This window comes from Penicillium longicatenatum, assembly GCF_028827895.1.
Source record: "Penicillium longicatenatum strain IBT 33135 chromosome Unknown contig_2_segment0_segment0, whole genome shotgun sequence".
Classification (NCBI taxonomy): Eukaryota; Fungi; Ascomycota; class Eurotiomycetes; order Eurotiales; family Aspergillaceae; genus Penicillium; species Penicillium longicatenatum.
In genome coordinates, this window is record NW_026643120.1 from 4,031,501 (window position 1) to 4,049,994 (window position 18,494).

Genomic DNA, 18,494 nt, shown 5'->3' on the forward strand with positions numbered 1-18,494 from the left:
TCTGAACACTGATCCCGGACCCGAATTTCTGGCAGGGCGAGAGATCCTTCTCTGCATAATTCCAGAAAATAAGCAGGAAATTCGAGAAGTAGTATTTATGCGCATTACAGTCAGATGATCGTTCAACACCCTTAAACAGGCTTGGTCAGTGGCACTAGCCCAGCCACTATGCAAGATAACGACGCTTCTGACGTGAGCTTTTACCGAGAAGGTCTCAGTGGTACGATCAGTCGTTCTCCCGTGTATTATTGGGGATCTTTCGGAACGTGGAAGATACTTTAGCAACGCGTCGCAGGTTAAGCGAAATTTTTCATTTCTTTGTGGATCAGGTCCACTTTCTACGGGGAGGTCCGAACCAGAATGCAGCTGCCCTGAAAAAAAAAAACATGTTTGGCCCTCAGATCGCTTGCGCAAAATGCAACCCGCCCATGCAATGATGTGAACAATGCAGGTCATACGCAACCTCGACTTGCATCCCGTCGGTCATCCGCCATGTGCTGTTAGGTGGGATTCAGCGCAGGTACAATGGAGCATGGGGGAAGAAGTACCATCCGCCAACACCCGGTAGCCACGGCTGATTGGCCAGTCTGACAATGCGATTTATCTTGAATGCGGAGAAGACAAGCTTTTGCCGAGTTTCCAAGGGACGATGTGGGCCCTAGTCGTCAGCAACAGCCACCAGTATTAGTTCAACCATCACTAGCGCCATTCAACACCCCGGCTCGTCGCTGAGACAAACACCAAACGCGATCAGGTCTTAGAACCGAGCGATAAGTCCCTCGACAGGCACTGGACGAAACCGAGCCATGCCACTCCTGATAGCGAGCTCCACTTCCTCATCATGCAACCCAATGGCGAACAGATAACGGGAATTAAGTCCGGCCCACAAGTCCCTATCACTCTACAGGCCATGGTTTTTTTTGATGGCTGGGGTACAGTCCGGAAGGATTTTTCGGTGACCGGGCTTTTCTCTTTAAAGGCGACTAAGCCCTCGCATTTCCCCTCGATTTGAGAGACCAGCACGCGACTTTTTACACCTCTGCAATGGCCGGCGTTATTTCCGCTGCCAATATCGGCGGCGTGGCCGATCCTCGTCTTGGGCATGAGGCCGATATCATTGGCACCAAGAAAGAACACGAGGTTGACGTGCACCACGATATTGAACCTCCCAACTTGCACGGTCCCGGTAACATCTACTTGGACTCCAGCATCACCTTTGAGAACTACCACTACTGGGCCAACCGATCCCGTGAAGTCGAAAAGGCCATTCGTACCGACAATGCCGGCTTCTCGGGACTGGGCAAGCTCCTCCTCAACCGCAAGGGGAAACAGGAAGAACCAGCCGTCGAGCCCACTGAACCTGAGCCTGTCCCCGAGGAAGCCCCCACCGACGAGAAGACACCCGATGCCAACGCGCCGAGAAGCGATGAAGGAACGGACAAATGGGGTGTCAGTGAGACGGAATGGGAGACAGCACAGAGAGCTGCCCGTACCGCGACCTGGGGATCAATCTTCTATCTGATCACCACTGATATTTTGGGTCCGACCAACGTCCCTTACGCGATCAGCCGAATGGGATACGGCCCTGGTTTTGCACTTTACACTGTCTTCGGTTTGTTGGCCGCCTACTCTGGTCTGCAGTTGTGGCGGATCTTCGTCGGTCTTGATTCCACTCGTTTCCCCATGCGTAACTACGGTGATGTTGCATTCCGTGTCTTTGGCCCCTGGGCGCGCATCGGTGTCAACATTCTGCAAAGCTTCCAGTTTTTCCTCAACGTTTCGTTGTTGATTGAGAGCAATGGTCAAGGTTTGGCACAGATGGTGGCTGGTGTGAACAACACCGGTGGTTTCCTCTGCTTTATTGCCGCCGAGGTCATCTTCATGGTCATTGGGTTTGTCCTCGGACAGATCCGGACCCTGCAGCGCCTGTCCTGGTTGGCCAACCTCGCCATTTGGGGTAACGTTGTCGTTATCATTATGACTATGGTCGTTGTCTACAAGTTCCCTCCCAACTACTCTGCCGTGTACACGAGCTACGGTATTGAGAAGGGCCCAATCGTCACCAGCGCCAACTGGGCTGCTGGCTACGGCCTCGAGGACCGTATCACAGCCATGATGAATGCGGTCTTCGCCTACGGTGGTGCTACACTCTTCAACGAGCTGATGGCAGAGATGAGACGTCCCATGGACTTCTGGAAGGGCTTCGTCATCGCCGAGGTCTTCATTTACGTTTGCTATCTGGTCAACGGAATGATCGTCTACTCCGCCCAGGGACAATTTACCTACAACCCTGCCTATGAGGGAATTCCCAACACCCCCGGTGCATACCGTTTCCAGACACTGGGCAACGCCCTCTCCTTTATCACCGGTGCCATTGCAGCTCTGCTGTATGGAAACATCGGTATCAAGGTGTTTTACTCCTCCGTGATGCGTGATCTCTTCCATTTCCCCGCACTGGACAGCAAGGTCGGCAAATGGATTTGGGTTGCCGTTGTGCCCATCTACTGGATCCTCGCCTGGATCGTTGCTGCCGCTATTCCCCAGATTAGCAACCTGACCTCATTCGTCGGTGCCGCCTGTATCCTGCAATTTTCCTACACCTTCCCGCCCCTCCTCCTGGTCGGCTACCATGTTCAAAAGGACGCCATGCTTCCCGAAGAGGAGTTCAACCCACGCACTGGAGTGGCCCAACGTGTGGATCACGGTGTGAAGCGCTGGATCCGTGGTTACAAGAAAAAATTCTGGTGGAACACCTTTGACCTGATTTATGCGCTTGCTGCTCTGGCTACGGCTGGTCTTGGAATCTGGGCATCTGTTGTTTCGATGAATTCCACTTTCAAGACTACTAAGCTGACTCCTTTCTCCTGCACTAACCCTGCTGGTTAAGGTAGTTGAATTTAATGTCTGATTTGATAGATGAGGGATGCTGATGACGTCGCTTTGGCGGGGTAACCCCGTGTATCTAGTTATCCGTATAGGATCTGTATGATGTTCGATATAATAAAGAATACCCATGAACTTTTCATTTGATTTTCTTCTTCAGCCTTACAATGGCTTCAAATACGAGCCGCGGAGGTTAGCTTCTCACTAGACAACCATCTCGAGTAGTGATCGTCCCGACCCCGGGGGCCTGACAGGATCAAAGCACTAGGGCAGTAGGTATAAATGAGGAGGTGCCGAAGGCCAGTGTCAGCTTGAACAACAACTATCCTAAGACTTCATGGACTTGAGGAAACCACACACTGAAATAGTCTAAACATATCCAAAAATCCACGAAATGGAGCAATTTCAACCCCATATCACCTTTCCATCCTCCCTAATCTTCGCCCTCATACCAATTCTAATATGCTATCTCTATACACAAATTCTATACTCTCTCGTCCGACCCGATCTCCGCCAAATCCCAGGCCCAATCCTCGCAAAACTCACAAATCTCTACCGACTATCTTTAGTGAATACCGGACCCGCACATACCCACCATATAAACCTTCACAAGCGCCATGGACCCTTCATTCGTTGGGCTGCGCACAGAGATGAGGAAGTCTATGGGGTTGATGCTGATGACTGGAGGCCCGGGCGTTAGATTGATGCAAGTCCAGGGAAGAGGAAAGAGATGGAGCGGTTATTATTCGCGGTTAGCTCTAGAAGCCGACATTTTACTCTGACTAGTACTGATATTGGTTCTGTTAGTTTGGAGGTGGGTCAAGAGTTTGTCTTGGAAGAAACATTTCGTATCTGGAGATGTATAAGGTTATTCCTGAGGTGTTGACAAGGTTCAAGGTATGTCACTGGTCTCTGGTAGTGAATGATTTTGAGAAGCCTCGTGCATTAGGGCTTTTGAAATTGACGGCTCCCTTTAGTTTGAACTGACACACCCACACAAAGAGTGGTCTTTGAAAAATGGATTTTTTACTTACACTAAGGGTGTTGAAGTCAGAATTCAAAAGAGAGAGAGAGGCGAAGGAAAATCTAAGCTGAGGGGATGCTAGACAAAATCATCGCATAGAATTTCTGGGTATCGAAATGGGGTCCTAAAGCAGAAAACATATCTCATTGTTTTCACTGCGCATTGCCGGCGGCCGTACAAAGGAGCCACTAGTTCAGGTTCAGATATTGAGTGAGAGCCTATCATTATAAAAGAAATCGACCGGTCCATCCTCTGGGAAAAAAAAAAAAAAAAAAGAAAAGAAAAAAAAAAAGAAAAGAAAAAAAAAAGAAAAGAAACATCGCCATACTGAACTTTGTCGTTCAAGCTAACAAACTGCATCTAATGGAAACATAATTCGTACATCTGCGGTGTTAAAGCAGCAAGCCGGGCTAGCTCAATCGGTAGAGCGTGAGACTCTTAATCTCAAGGTTGCGGGTTCGACCCCCGCGTTCGGTTCTTTTTTGGAATTTTTTTAGCTTTACTGAGGTCCCGGGACATGATTATATACATTGACCCATGCCCCGAGGCTATAATGGTTTACCCGGTCGTCACAAGCCAATGACTTTGCCTATATCCCATTTGAAAGTGAAGCCTTGCAGGCGCCACTCGTTTTTTTTCCGCCCACCTTATGACCGAAAGGTAAGGCCGAACGGCCAAATTTTTAACAAGGTAGGAAACATTGAAGGAATACTTAGCCTAGCTGGTAAGTGTGCCCAGGCGGCCTACGCTGAAGCCATATTGTTCACCAATCTTCAGTTGGAAATATTCAAGATAGAGCTCCCTAAAAACATCCTTCCATTAACTTCAGACCAATAACGCAAAGCCATGCTATTTCATATCAGCATTCTCCCAAATCGCCTTATCCCCGCCCTTTAGCGCCAACTCAATCATATATTCAGCTAGGACATCGACTTTGACTGATGGCCCTAGCCCAAAAATCAAACTGCGCAGACTCATCTCCCGCGATATAATCATGGCAGGCCGCATAATATACGGCTTGAAATCCCCATGAGCCCCAGCGAAATCCAGGAGTTCAGTCTCAACTTGTCCCTGCGTCAGATTTTAGTAAACTAGTTTATCAAGCTTGGATCTGAAATGAATACTCAATGCGTACCCGAATGCGCCGATAGTCCTGCATGACCCACAGCGACTTGCTCTGATCCCGTTCCGTGCCCGCGCCACTCACATATACGAAGCGGAAGGGCTTCTGACATACTTCTTGGAATACTCGAGCTGCTGCTAACGTGTACTCAATACTGACGCGCTTTGCGGTCCCGTCGTCGGGTTTGGGAACCTTACTGGGTATTAAACCGATTGTCCTATAGCAGTAAGTTATTCAAGGAGTGTACCAGGGGAGATTGTTCTTCTTTTGAAGGACGATTTATTTGTACCAAATACATGCTTCTGCACCTGTGATATCTTTGCGAACGGATTCTGGGTAAGAGAGGAAATCCTCGATCACCGCAACTTTGAGCTTGTCGTGCTGTGGCAGCTCACGTCGACTCAGTGCCACGACTGAGGTTATAGCAGGATGTGCCAGACACTGGTTGAGTATTTCGCGACCGACGAATCCGGTAGAGCCTGTAAGTATGACTTTCATCGTGGGATAGTGTAGACGCCTCCAAAGCTAGCGAGCGTTCAAATGGTGGAAGGTGTGTTGAATGATGACGGGGCCTTCGTGATGCTTATCTCCGGTCACATCGTTATCTCCGGGCTCACTGGGGGTTAGAATTCTTTCTTAGTAAGGAGCTTCTTGAGAAGATTAAAATTCATGATGATAGTAGTTTGTCGAATGAGATATCGAATCATTCGATAACCCATGATATATGGATTACAGGCACGGGACCCCTCGATCCACAAAACTTGTGAGTATCAGACTTTTCTATCCGATTTACCGAAAGGGGTATCATATCAACATGTACTGAAGGCATCTGACTTAGAATAGATGATTAAATCGCAAGACTTAGGACCTAAATGTATGCAATTTGCATTACTAGCGGACGCGTTATCAAGTAGATATGATACATGCGAATGTCCCTCAGTGGATAATTGCCCTGCCGATATCTGCCTTTAGATACACTAAATAACATTCAAAGCGTGATTATCTTGGCGATTTTGGATGGCAAGCGTGGGACCAGGATGGTGTTAGTGGGAAACCAGATTAGAGACCAAGTAGGCCTGAGGATTCGCTAAAAAGATATAAGACATTGACTGACACAGAAGATATCATGCGGCTCGTTAACATGGACTTTAGTGCTCGAGATACGAATTGAATCCCTTAGCCCTTCATTTCCCAAAGTGGAGCACGGTACCCTGACAAGTGCAGTCGGGCATACATCGAAATCCTATAAAAAGGCTGAAAATGGACGTTAGCGTTCACTGTGGGTCGCGCAAAGCCCATTGCCAAGCTGGTGGGTTAGAGATCGCCCAAGCAGGTAGCCGAGCGGGATACACAGCCATTCAGACCAGACGAACGTTGCCAATGGGCCCAGGAGGCTAAGTTACTTTCAGAAAGGATGAGCCCTGCCTCCACTGGATTAAACGTGGTCAGGAAAGGATCATACATAGACGGACCCTTTTACACAACACCCAATCACCAGTTATCTGACTGAATTATTATTGGTCCACTCGCAACTCTCGCGGGATGGATTCATCGTACAGCCTTGCGCTAACAATTTCGGCTCCTTGAAAAGGCAAAAAACCCCCAAGCCCCGGGTGCGCGAAATATTTCGTCCCTCGCCGCCCCAATGCTTTCCCTACAGTCCCTGGCCCTGGTGGCTGCGGCCGCCATAATGATGCTGGCCATGGCTAGCGCGCAGAGCGCGGCGGCATCAACAACGACGATCCACCTGATGGAGAGGCTCCTCACCGAGAACATGACTTTGCTAGAAGGAAGTGTGATCTCGGCCGACGCGACAGCCACCACGCTCGAACTGGACTGTAAAGCTTCAGCGAGCTCAATCTGCACTTCTTCCGGTATGCTCTGGCCGCAGACCGTTACCGTCGGGCCATCTGTCCAAGGAATGAATTTCGATATCACCACTTACTGGGGCTCAACACTGTGGATTGTTTCGGCGAGCGCGTCGTGCGTGGTTACGAACACCTCCATGGGCGCCGAGTGTGTGCTTTCCACAAGTTCATGGCACTCTGCTGGGACTACCATAAACTCATCATCGGTAGACGGGACCACTGTTACCGTCGAGCCGACTCTGGCCTTTGGCACTGTTCCTGTTGTTTCGGGCTTGGACAAACTTGCTACGGCCACCACAACTGATGCTTCACCTGCCAGCGCTGCTACCACGACATCGGCACCAAACACCGGTACTGCGACAGCAACGAATAATCCATCTACCTCTCCATCTTCATCTGACAATGCCTGGATCGCGGGCCCCGTGATGGGCGCTCTAGCTGGAATTGCTTTGGTTGGAGCATTGGCATTTTGGTACTTCCGACGGACTCGCAATAACGCTGCAGATACAGAAGGCGCCAATTTCGCAGGGGCTGGAGCTGCAGGAGCCGCAGATTGGGACAGACGACGAGAACTACAGGGCACATATGAGCCTCCAGAGCTTCAAGGCAATGCACCTCCCTCGGGACTTCATTCAGAAGCTACCAAGGTGGAGCTGCCAGCTACGCAATTGGATTTGGATAAAAAAAGAGAGATGGAGACCCGGCGCAATACTCATGAGCTGCCGTGAATGACCACTGCGGTTGAATAAGCCCAGTACATTGAATATACCCCCAGCCTTGCATTAACTTGTATATAATGACCATTGAAAGCGAAGGATCTTTTTCATGATTTGCATTCTTTCATTTCTTGCATCAATTACCTAATTCTAATAAATGTCTTCATCTATATTCTGTTCAAGAAGCACAAAACATTCGGTATGACATTTGAAGTCAGTCCCTCTTTGGTAGCCACGATGCCATATAAATTTCTGTCTATGCGGTAGTGTTGCTACGTGCTCTTTCACGAGTTTCCGAGCGCATAATCAACCTCAGGGGCCTGGCTCACAATCTAATTAAAGTCGCGGCAGAGATTAGACTCGCCGAACATAAAGTTTTCTACCATCGTCAAACACGCCGATCTCAGCGAAGGAGAACTAGGAAACTGTTATACACGAGGACAAGCAGACACAGAGTCGGGTGCAACATGCCTCTGCAAAGAAACCATCACAGCCTCTGTATCAGGGATAACGACCTTCACTGTGCCGTTAGTAACCTGCAACGTCTCGCTCTGAGGACCAGGAAGGAAATGTCCCTTTCCCCCATCCACACGATAACTCCACTGTTCTCCCGCCCAACTGGTATTCTGGTCGGGGCCTCCGTTGTCAAAGCCAAGTGCATAGGCACCATAATCCGAGCGCATGCGCTGGACCAGCACTGACCGGGTCTCACTGCCCACATTCAAGGTGACGGTAGTGTTTCCTCTAATATTATCCGTTGCGTTCGCATCATAGTGCCATTCTTTCAAATTGACGACGGCGATTCGCGACGCGTGCTCGGTTTTCAAATCATACATCGCATACGCAGTGAGTAGAGGATCACCGAGCAACTGATGGATTTTCCCAAGGGAACCGTCCTTGCCCACAAAGTCGGTAATGAATGCCGCAGCGGGGAACTGTCCTTGGACGGCTGGCCCGGTAGTTTGTGGACCTGAGTTATCGGGTACCCAGAATCCGTGTGTGGCGGTTGGCTCTTGAGTATTGGTAATTTGTTTGATTCCGATGCTCATTGCTTTCAAGTGGATGTCCACGGCCCAGAGCCCTGCACCAAAACCACCAGCGAAGTCGGGTGGGCTGTTTCCGATTGCAGAGCCTATTTCAGATATTACGAGGGGGAAGGATAGGTTCTTGCTTCGCATCCAGGCCGCGTCGCGAGCGTAGCCTTCGAGGACTTGGCTGGTGCGGTTGTGAGCCATGACTTGCCCTATAGATTCCAAAATTGATGGGTTAGTGTGTACCATTTTTGCGTATGGGCGATTGGGGGGGGGGGGGGGGGGGGGCCTCTTTTGTTTACTCACACTGAAGCACGTCTGTTGTGTAGTAATTTGCACCAGGTTGCTCCCCGATGATGTCCATTTGGTATAGGTGGTCCGATGCGTATTTGTTTCGACCATTGAGAGCCGTCGGGTCATTGAGGACATCCTCCCTGGTTCACGTTATTAGCATGAATAGCATTTGCCTATTTGTATCAGAAAGAAATAACTCACATGGTGAACAGGGGGAAGATCCCCTGAATAACCTCACTGGCAATCTCGCCAATCTGGAAAATCCGAGTGTCGTTACCTTCCAGCTGAAATTCCCTAATGAACTCATCCTCAATAGCCAGTCCTTTGTTGACATATTCAGCAGCAGTCCATGACGGAAGATCGTTGGGATAGTAATTCGGCTCGTTGCCCAGTGCAATCGCCTCAACGCGATCCTGGCCAAGTGCATTCCAGGCTAGTCGGAGAAAAGTCATCGAGTTATTCATGGAAGCCGTGTTCATGGGTGCTTGGATAGTCATCGATGCATTCTGAAGACGCTTCATGACATTGAAGTAGCTAGGGCCGATTGTGTATGTGCTGGTACTGTCACAAACTGGAACATTGCAAATATAGGGCTTCGTTAGGCTCTCATTATAGGTGATTTTATCACCACTTGAACCGCCCACTCGGATGACGAGTGGCGCACTCATCCGGGCTGCAATTGCATTGACGATATTCTCAGAGAATGCATTGTCATAGTGGGATAGAAGACCAGACTCGAGGCCGAATCCAAAGAAATTAGCGGGTACAGCCTCAGCATCTTCGGGTGTAGTCTTCGGCACCGCGATATTATAATGGTTCGTTGTATCGAGTGCTTGGATCTGCACCGACAGAAGAGAAACCACTATGAAAGACCAAGAAAGCATGGCGGAAAAGGGAGAATTGCAGGGGTGACTCCTAATGATCCAGCCCTGTGGACGCAGTGACCATTACCCAGGTACATATACAGTCGATCTCTGTTCCTGATCGACTGGCCTCAAAAATTGTACCTGAATATTCCATTGTTACCATGATTGGAAAGAAGTTGAAAATTTAGGCAATTACTTTATTATTCGTAGATCCTCACTAGAACAAGCTGAAGGATCAGGGAGTCAATTCACTGATCCAGTTGAAACAAAGCAGCTCGAAATTTGGAACATTGCCCCAAAATAGGTATGATATACTTGTGCAGAAGATCTTGGCCCCACTTGTCCAGTCTTACTGGATCACGGCTAGGACCGTTTTTAGGACGGAAGCGATGAACCTTGAACATGAGTAGATCAGAGATAAGATAAATGCTGGTTTCACAACCAAAGTGACTCCATCTGATTTACTGGGTATATAACAAAATACCAAAACATGTAGAGAAATGGGCAATACGTCATCTCCGTCCGGCATGAGATTGAGGTCAGAGTACATATGGACTCAAACGAAGGCCATCTTGGCAAATGGTCAATTGCATTTGGAAAAGAATATTTAGAGCGAAAGAAATCTTGATTGTCATGGTGTTCCAACCAGGCTCACACGCATCCCAATTTTAGTTTTTCTTTCCTCCCTGTATCACTTGGATTAACTTTCGTCCACCAACCTGGAATCGAGAGGCTCAACCATGGATACGTCGATTATTGCGAAATCTCCATTTTGCGTATCAAGCCCGATTTTCCGTTTAGTAAGCATTCATGCACGCTTGGCCAAGTGGTAAGGCGTTCGACTTGTACTAATCTTTGCCTCGATGAGGTATCGAAAGATCGCTGGTTCGATTCCGGCAGTGTGCATTTTTGTCTCCCACAATGACATCTGTCTTGTCAGCTTAGGTACTGATTGATGTCTTTCTTTTTCCACCCCCCGAACACTTCAAAGATGTTGAGATCTGGATTCGCAAGGCTATATATACATAAATGACCAGAACTGACACTGGTTGCGCTCATACATGATAACGACCTATGCGGGTGTCGCTGACCCCTAAATGCAGAGAAAAATACAGACTTATCCTACCGCACAAAGTGCATCAACTCAATGATTGAGGTAATAAAGTCACGCACGCACGTAGTAAAGGTAGATAAAATTCGGCTGGAGGTGTTTCAAGCTGTCGTTGATGGCCGCGCGTATACTTTTGGTTCCTGTGCCTCTAGAATGCTCTGTCTGCTACATGGCCCTGCCGAAGATTGGGCTTAGTATGTACTTAATCGTGAGCACGACTTAGAACTTGACCTATCTTCTGCATCCTTTCGCCAATCCACTCCCGGATTCATACATTTCGACGCTATTGGTAGAATTACCTCCAGGAACCCAGTAGTTATCCAAGGCTTGTTCACCTGCCTTTAGGTAAATTCAACCATCAAGTCGTTCCAATTGTCGACCAAGCCTGAAAATATGGGCTGCCTTCTTGAGGATGGTGGATATGGACTTCTGGCTCGTGCTAAATAACGGCATACGAGGACCCAGGTTCACAGGTATATTGAGGAACACCCCCACCTCAATCATTCGCACACAGAATGAGACTTGTCCCGATGCTAAAGCTTTTGGGGGTTACCGATGCGGACACTTTGGCTGGCCTGCGGGTAAATCCAAATCCCGGGCAAGATGAGGTTTATAGCGTGGCGTCAAACTCGCAATGTTTTTTTTTTGGTCCTGTGCCTTGGTTTTTCTCCATGTCAATATAATTATACCGGTGGCTCACACGGTGTACACTGACGAGATAGAAGAATTTATCTGGGGGAATAGGACATGAAATCTAGCATAGATTTCTAGAGCGAATATCCCTGGCTAAATGTACTTAGGCGGTGTCAAGTATGAACTTTCTCCTGTTTAGGCTTGAGCCTTCGATTGATATCAAAAGTCATATCGGGATCGCTTGTCTGTAAATAATGCCAGTCACTGCTCTCTCCTGACTACGAAAGCGCTTGGCTTTTTTCATCTTCTCTTCTTCCATTTCCTCGCCCAACGCTCATTGGCTCCCCTCTTATCCCTCTTCCTGAAAATGATGATTCTTTGACAAACAGAACTGATTCAGGCTTCCTCTCATCTTAATCTTCCATGTTCACCCCTCATCTGACTTGTATTCTCATTCCAATCCTTTTCCTTATCCTCATTTTTGTGTTCACTCGCATCCTTATTCCTATTCTTATTTCCTTCTCAATCCTATCTCATCTCTATCTTTACTTGCATTATCTTTCTATCCTTGTTACCATTCATGACTTGCATCTCATCCATATTCTTATTCCCATCCTTACTTGCATTTTTCATTGTATCCTCATTCGCATCTTGATTTGACATCTCATCTCTATCTTTTTGTATCTTTGTTTTCACTCTTGTTTTTATTCCTACAATTCCTATTGTGCTTCCACTCCCTTGAAAATGACGATTCTTAGTTCAAACTGAGCTAAGACCGCCAGGCAATCCCTGGTTTCACCCAAGGCAATTCGGTTTCTGTCAAAACCCTGCCAAATTGTAAATCAAGAGAAGGGCATCGGGTTTTTGCTGAGTTGAAGCTTTTGCCCCCGCCAGTATGGGTATCGATCGTTACTCTCGACCAAGTCGGCATTACCGACTCCATCCCGCTGATCAAATGCACGCGTTGGAGAAGGGATCCGCACCTTCCCCTGTCAGATCCGCCGCTTCCTCCCTCTAACTCCAAAGCTCATCCCGTGAGCATCCATAGACTATGACATCGGCATCGACGAATGACGGTATAATATCTTTGACACCAGAACAGCTCGAGGGGATGCTCACTAAAATTCACATGCGCCCTAAGATCATCTCGCCTTACTATGATCTAGTTAATGTCAATGGCACAAAGATTGACAAGAAGGTCGTTTTATTCGCCGATCTATTCAAGCGCAAGATTAGTAGGATGGAACACTGTATCACTATCATGGGTCACAAATGCACAAGTTTGGAGCTCGGTTCAGGCAGATGACAGTGAACCCATCGAGAACGCCATGCAGCTGGCAGAAGCATTAAAGGTCACGAAGGAGGTGCACAATGATATGCAGTCGGGTCAGCTTGACGACGCGGTTGGCGAGATTATGCGGGACATCAAGGGCGACTGGGGGCACATTGAGCTGTGAGGGTCGCTGCAATCTATGGTTATTTGCTGTTACTTGAACTTTTCTTGCGTTGCATTTCTTTGCTATGGGCATTTACAGACATAGGTGTTTCTTGTCTGACAGGAGTTGGATCACTAAGCCTTGCTACCAAATTTTATTCGCTTCTTATAGCAGCGACTGCAGGTATGGTTCTTCAATCAGTACCCTCACCCACTGCCCTGAGATGGAGTTTGTACAGATTTCCTGCGAATCTCTGAACATTATATTGTAAATTCATGATGTTGGAACAAAGATGAGATGTTGATGATAACTTCAGCCAGTCAATTCCTCAACTTGAACCTAGTCATAGATCACTCCCATGCGCATTACGCCGAACCTTCAACATCACGCTCGCACGGATGGTGACCAGCCGCCGCGCGCGACCCGCGAGCGGCCCGTCCCGTACCCGATGCCACTGACGACCTCCATCAACTCAAGGCAATGCTTAGAGTCAGCCCGGGTTCTTCATTTCGATAAAGATATTCAGGCCCGAATGCAGTTGCGTTTCGACCCGAACTTTGCATGGGGGCCAGAGAAGATATTGAATATGGAACAGAACTCCATTGCAGCAAGTGCAAGAAGGAACGAACACTAGACTCGAATCTGGTGTGCGAATGCGCGAATTTGCATCGGCAAGAACATCAGTCTCTTGGAGATTTCAGAGGTCATACTGCAGCTCTATCAGAAGTTTGACTTCCACTTTGTCTATCCTGAACAGCCATGGCACACTTCATGGTTCGTGAAGCCCAAGCTTTGAGTACATCATAAAGGCAAGGAAGTCTGCGAGTTCCTTGAATTCAAAACAGGTGCTCGATTAGTTTGATTGTTCAGGTTCAATAGGGGCTTAATTCTCACAGATTCAAGATATTGCAAAAGCACTTTCCCCAGCGTCATCGTTATACAATAAGCATTACGGAAGTGCAATGTTGTGCTTGGCTTCGGACTTGTTTAAAGATAGTAGAGCAGCGACGCGCATGCCCATTGTACAAAAATTTTACATTATTAGAGGTTGAAAGCCTCAAGTATATACTGCAATGAAGCAAATTCAATATGAAGGAGTTTGATAAAAATGTCTAAACACTGTACTCGTCATTATCATAGAAGGGAGATTTTCATATCCCGGGAACTCAAAAGCCACAGTGAGAGAAAGAAAGAAAAGGAAATGCAAACTCCGGACGCCTTCTATGCCAGAATCGCAGAAATGTTCCCATTTTATTGAGGTGCGCACTGCACAGGCTCATCATCCTCTTCTTCATCGTCTTGCCAGGCCGAGCCACCATTGGTATCGCGAGCGCCAAACTCCTCCATTTTACCATGAGGGTCGAAATCGACTTCATCCACCGGGGCAGCCTCAATGGGCGCTTCAGGTTGAGGAAGCACTTCCTGCAACTTCTTTAGAACCTCAGGAGATGGCTTCCACGAACTCTCGGGGAACACCACATTCACCACCAGGTATAGGTCACCGCGTGAATCACTGCGCTTGATCGGCATTCCTTCGCCGCGGACTGTAAGAACCTGACCAGGTTGGAGAACAGTACCGGCAGCGTGCTTGATCTCGATTCCACGGCCATCAAGGTGCTTCAGGACAACACGGTGGAAACCGGTCAAAGCCTCGGCCAAGGTGATATTGATCTCAGCACGGAGATCGGCACCACCGCGCTCGAACACTGGGTGCTCATCCTGGACTAGGCGGAAAATAATGTCGCCATGCTCCTGGCCTGGTACTTGGTCGGCCTCGCCCTCGAGAACAATCTTTTCGCCGTCACTAAAGAAAACAATTAGCTTCTTGGCCCCACTCATGGTTCCGAAGAGTTCTTACCGTGAGCCGGGTGCGATATACAACTCCAGCATCTTCTTTGCCTCGACAACCTTCTTGCCCTTGCACTTCTTGCATTTGTCCTTGGGGCTGAAGAACTGACCCTCACCACTGCAAGTGGTACACGGCTGAGTAGCCCGAGTGATGAACTGACCCATGTTCTGGAGAACTTCCCGTTGTCCCAGACCGTCACAAGTTGAGCACTTCTTAGCCTTTGCTTTCTCCTTGCCACCCTTGCCGTCGCAAAGGCTGCAAATGACATTCTTGACGCTGGTAAACTTGACTGTCTTGCCCTTGTACAAGTCCTCCAGGCTGATTTCATAGTCTTGCTCTTCGTTCGGGCTTGTGCGAGGCTTGCCACCAGGCATACCACCCATGCCGCCCATGCCGGGCATACCTCCCATGCCTCCCATACCGGGCATACCGCCCATGCCGCCCATGCCGCCGAACATCTGTGCCAGGAGATCATCTAGATCCGGGCCACCGCCCATTCCACCCATACCGGGCTCACCAGAGCCGTTAAAAGCGGACATGCCATGTGTGTCATATATGTGGCGCTTGTCTTCATCGTAAAGGATCTCGTATGCCTCCTGGACAGCCTTGAACTTGATTTCGGCGGCGGGGCGCTCTTCTTCGGCGACCTTGTCAGGGTGGTTGGACAGCGCAGCCTAAATATCATACAGTCAGTCTTACAATTTCCAAGGTCTTCGGGGGGGAATCAGTACCTTGCGATAAGCCTGTCGAACTTCCTCCTTGCTCGCGCCGCGCTGGATTTCGAGGACCTCTGTAGCCAGAAAGACTAAGTTAATTTCCCACCCAATCATATCAACTGACAAATACTGTCATACATACCATAGAGGTCAACTTCAACGCCAGACACTGCAGAATTCATTAGCAAAAGACAACCCAAAAACACGAAAATTGGCAAAACAGAAGCAGCGCGACTCTGGGGGACGTACTATTTGTATACTTTTCTTAAACAAAAATAATGACAAGAAATGTCTTCAGAAAACCGCTCCAAAGCACTGATAAAAGCACTTCACCGTAAAGCGAAAGTAAAGGCCAAACGAGATAGACGAAGAAGTGTTGATCAAGCGGAGTCTGCGGGCGAAATTTTGTCGAGGCAGCTTCGGTGCGGAGCCGCCCAACCTTCTCCGCAGAAAGACCGAGAAATCGTCCGAGTCGTCTCTGACCCCGAAACAGCGCAACTTCCTCAGATCAATCCTCTATGCCACGTCCTTACACCAGGCTATTCGCTCGGCGATCATGGATCTGCATTCAATGTAGAGCCCATTCATCCGTTGGCGCGCAAGCTCGTAAGGGCAAGACCAACCTCCCAGATGCACCTGCGCGCACGCGTTTTGCGCCCTCACCGACCGGTTACCTCCACCTTGGATCCTTGCGGACCGCTTTATTCAATTACCTGCTCGCGAAACGAACCGGTGGCCAATTTCTGCTACGGATTGAAGATACCGACCAGGTTCGTCTACAAGGGGTGGGCATGCATGGAGTGGTGAATGGCAACTGATTGGCGTAGAAACGAACAATTCCTGGAGCGGAACAAAGATTGTATGATGACTTACGGTGGGCAGGACTTCACTGGGATGAGGGTACAACCATATCATGCACCACCGCGTTGACCTGAACTAATGAGATAACAGGACCTGTTGTCGGTGGCCCATACGGACCTTATAGACAAGTAAGGCATTACCTTAGCGCACTATCACCGAGCCAGAGCTAATATTTATTTCACATAGTCTGAGCGAACCGCCTTGTACCGATCTCACGCCGACGATCTGATCTCTAATGGCCATGCCTACCGATGTTTCTGTTCCTCCGAAAGACTCGATTCCCATGCCCGCCACCGAAGCTCTGCAGGTTTACCTCCAGGCTACGATCGTAAATGCGCTGATATTTCCTCGGAAGAGTCGCACGATCGGGCCCATAAGGGCGAGGCACATGTCATTCGGTTGAAGGTCGAGGGATACCCCATGTTTAACGATCTGGTTTACGGCAAGACGGGTCAGAATAAGCCCAACAACAACAAAATGGATTTCATTGATCGCGTATATGATGATCCGATCTTGATCAAGTCGGATGGCCACCCAACATATCATTTGGCAAATGTGGTGGATGACCATTGCATGGAGATTACACATGTTATTCGGGGCACTGTAGGTTTCTATACTTACACTTATACATCAATGGTTTCTAACCCAGAGTCAGGAATGGATGCCCTCTACCCCTATGCATATGGCATTGTATAATGCATTCAAGTGGACTCCACCGCGTTTCGGCCATGTTCCTCTTCTAGTGGACAAGTCTGGACAGAAACTGAGCAAGCGAAACGCAGACATTGACCTCTCTTCATTCAAGGATCAGCAGGGTATCTTCGCAGCTACATTGGTCAACTTTGCTTCTCTTCTGGGCTGGTCTCATCTACAAAAGTCCGACATTTTCGACTTGAGCGAACTTGAGCAGATTGTAAGTTTTCTATTTACCTTCTTATACAAATGTCTGCTAACGTGATTTCAGTTCAATCTGAAAATCACCCGAGGCAATACAATTGTTGCTTTTGAGAAACTCTGGTTCCTTCAAAAAGCGCATGCCCAGCGGTTCGCAGCAACTGGAGGTCCCGATTTCGACGAGATGGTCAACAGAGTATGCAACGACGTCAAAGAAAGCCACTCTGAAGAAACCCTGTAAGCATGCCTTTGGTTTGAACCCATTTTCTATCAAAATCTAACAGACTCCAGTGCTCCCCTCCTCAAGGGTCGCACTCTTGCCGAGTATGTCGCTCCCCTGCTCTGCGCCGACGCCAAATCCTATACGACTGCGCCGGAATTCAAGGAGCGCAACTCGACATTCTTCACCACCAAGATCGATCGGGCTCCTTACGAACCAACATCAAGTTCTAAGGCCCCCTCACCACCTTCAGTTCCGATGCAAGCCCTGCATACCGCTGCTGCTGCTTTAACCCTCGTCCCACCCAGTCATTGGACGATTGAAACTCACCGTTTCAACGTCAACTCCTATGATGGCTCTGATGCTGTCATCCTCTCATCTGAGACAACCGGTTCAACGGATAAGATCTTCAAGAAGGAACTCTACCACTACCTTCGTTGGGCCTTGTCTGCCTCCGCGCCCGGTCCAGGTATCCCAGAGACGATGACTATCCTCGGAAGGGATGAGACTGTTCGCAGAATCCAGGATGCTAAGGCTTTGACACAAGATCTTGTTCCTTTTGTGGGTAGACGGGTACCCAAGGGTAAGCAGAGCATGGGTGATGATAGAAGCTGGATGGGTACTCTTGCTGGTGGGCAATAGAAAGCTCTTTGTATGAATTGATTTCTGTATTATATCATCTTTGCTGGCTAGGATGTACTTTTATTAGTATGTATAGATAAGTTGAAATTTATGTATCATCATCAATCCCAGTATCTTGGACAAAGCAAAACCGTCACTGTCGTCAGGGTTACACTTGGCTCGGGTCTTTTGAATACTGGTCGGGCTGTTCACTTCTGGTATCGAGTTTCTCGCCTGCTCGTACAGATTTTTGGAGATTCTACCATTGAGAAATCATCTGAAACACCTCAGTGGTATTTATTCTGTGTACAAAAACTTTCTTCTACTAGAAATATTTTGTATACTGTA

The 18,494-nt window shown here is 48.4% G+C and overlaps 7 protein-coding genes across 7 annotated transcripts; 4 read left to right on the top strand and 3 right to left on the bottom strand.

The window, feature by feature from the left end:
• Window positions 1–1,044: 1,044 nt before the first annotated feature.
• Window positions 1,045–2,886, top strand: N7484_004026 (uncharacterized protein; the record flags this gene model as incomplete). Its single annotated transcript, XM_057114446.1, has 1 exon — window positions 1,045–2,886. The coding sequence occupies one exon, from the start codon at window positions 1,045–1,047 to the stop codon at window positions 2,884–2,886; it is 1,842 nt and encodes a 613-aa protein (XP_056974586.1).
• Window positions 2,887–4,756: 1,870 nt separating this feature from the next.
• Window positions 4,757–5,528, bottom strand: N7484_004027 (putative nucleoside-diphosphate-sugar epimerase; the record flags this gene model as incomplete). The annotated part of the gene is made up of 3 exons (XM_057114447.1): window positions 4,757–4,978; window positions 5,043–5,247; window positions 5,320–5,528. The coding sequence occupies 3 exons, from the start codon at window positions 5,526–5,528 to the stop codon at window positions 4,757–4,759; spliced, it is 636 nt and encodes a 211-aa protein (XP_056974587.1).
• Window positions 5,529–6,675: 1,147 nt separating this feature from the next.
• Window positions 6,676–7,626, top strand: N7484_004028 (EGFR-like transmembrane domain-containing protein; the record flags this gene model as incomplete). The annotated part of the gene is made up of 1 exon (XM_057114448.1): window positions 6,676–7,626. The coding sequence occupies one exon, from the start codon at window positions 6,676–6,678 to the stop codon at window positions 7,624–7,626; it is 951 nt and encodes a 316-aa protein (XP_056974588.1).
• Window positions 7,627–8,042: 416 nt separating this feature from the next.
• On the bottom strand, window positions 8,043–9,823 carry N7484_004029 (glycosyl hydrolase family 79 C-terminal domain-containing protein; the record flags this gene model as incomplete). The annotated part of the gene is made up of 3 exons (XM_057114449.1): window positions 8,043–8,857; window positions 8,952–9,079; window positions 9,141–9,823. 3 exons carry the CDS (start codon window positions 9,821–9,823, stop codon window positions 8,043–8,045), a joined length of 1,626 nt encoding a protein of 541 aa, XP_056974589.1.
• Window positions 9,824–12,600: 2,777 nt separating this feature from the next.
• Window positions 12,601–13,006, top strand: N7484_004030 (uncharacterized protein; the record flags this gene model as incomplete). The annotated part of the gene is made up of 2 exons (XM_057114450.1): window positions 12,601–12,784; window positions 12,852–13,006. The coding sequence occupies 2 exons, from the start codon at window positions 12,601–12,603 to the stop codon at window positions 13,004–13,006; spliced, it is 339 nt and encodes a 112-aa protein (XP_056974590.1).
• A 1,230-nt stretch (window positions 13,007–14,236) lies between these two features.
• On the bottom strand, window positions 14,237–15,732 carry N7484_004031 (putative DnaJ domain protein (Mas5); the record flags this gene model as incomplete). Its single annotated transcript, XM_057114451.1, has 4 exons — window positions 14,237–14,789; window positions 14,844–15,508; window positions 15,566–15,624; window positions 15,693–15,732. The coding sequence occupies 4 exons, from the start codon at window positions 15,730–15,732 to the stop codon at window positions 14,237–14,239; spliced, it is 1,317 nt and encodes a 438-aa protein (XP_056974591.1).
• Window positions 15,733–16,068: 336 nt separating this feature from the next.
• Window positions 16,069–18,167, top strand: N7484_004032 (glutamate--tRNA ligase MSE1; the record flags this gene model as incomplete). Its single annotated transcript, XM_057114452.1, has 7 exons — window positions 16,069–16,320; window positions 16,378–16,450; window positions 16,502–16,539; window positions 16,598–17,014; window positions 17,067–17,324; window positions 17,376–17,542; window positions 17,597–18,167. 7 exons carry the CDS (start codon window positions 16,069–16,071, stop codon window positions 18,165–18,167), a joined length of 1,776 nt encoding a protein of 591 aa, XP_056974592.1.
• Between the last annotated feature and the right edge of the window lie 327 nt (window positions 18,168–18,494).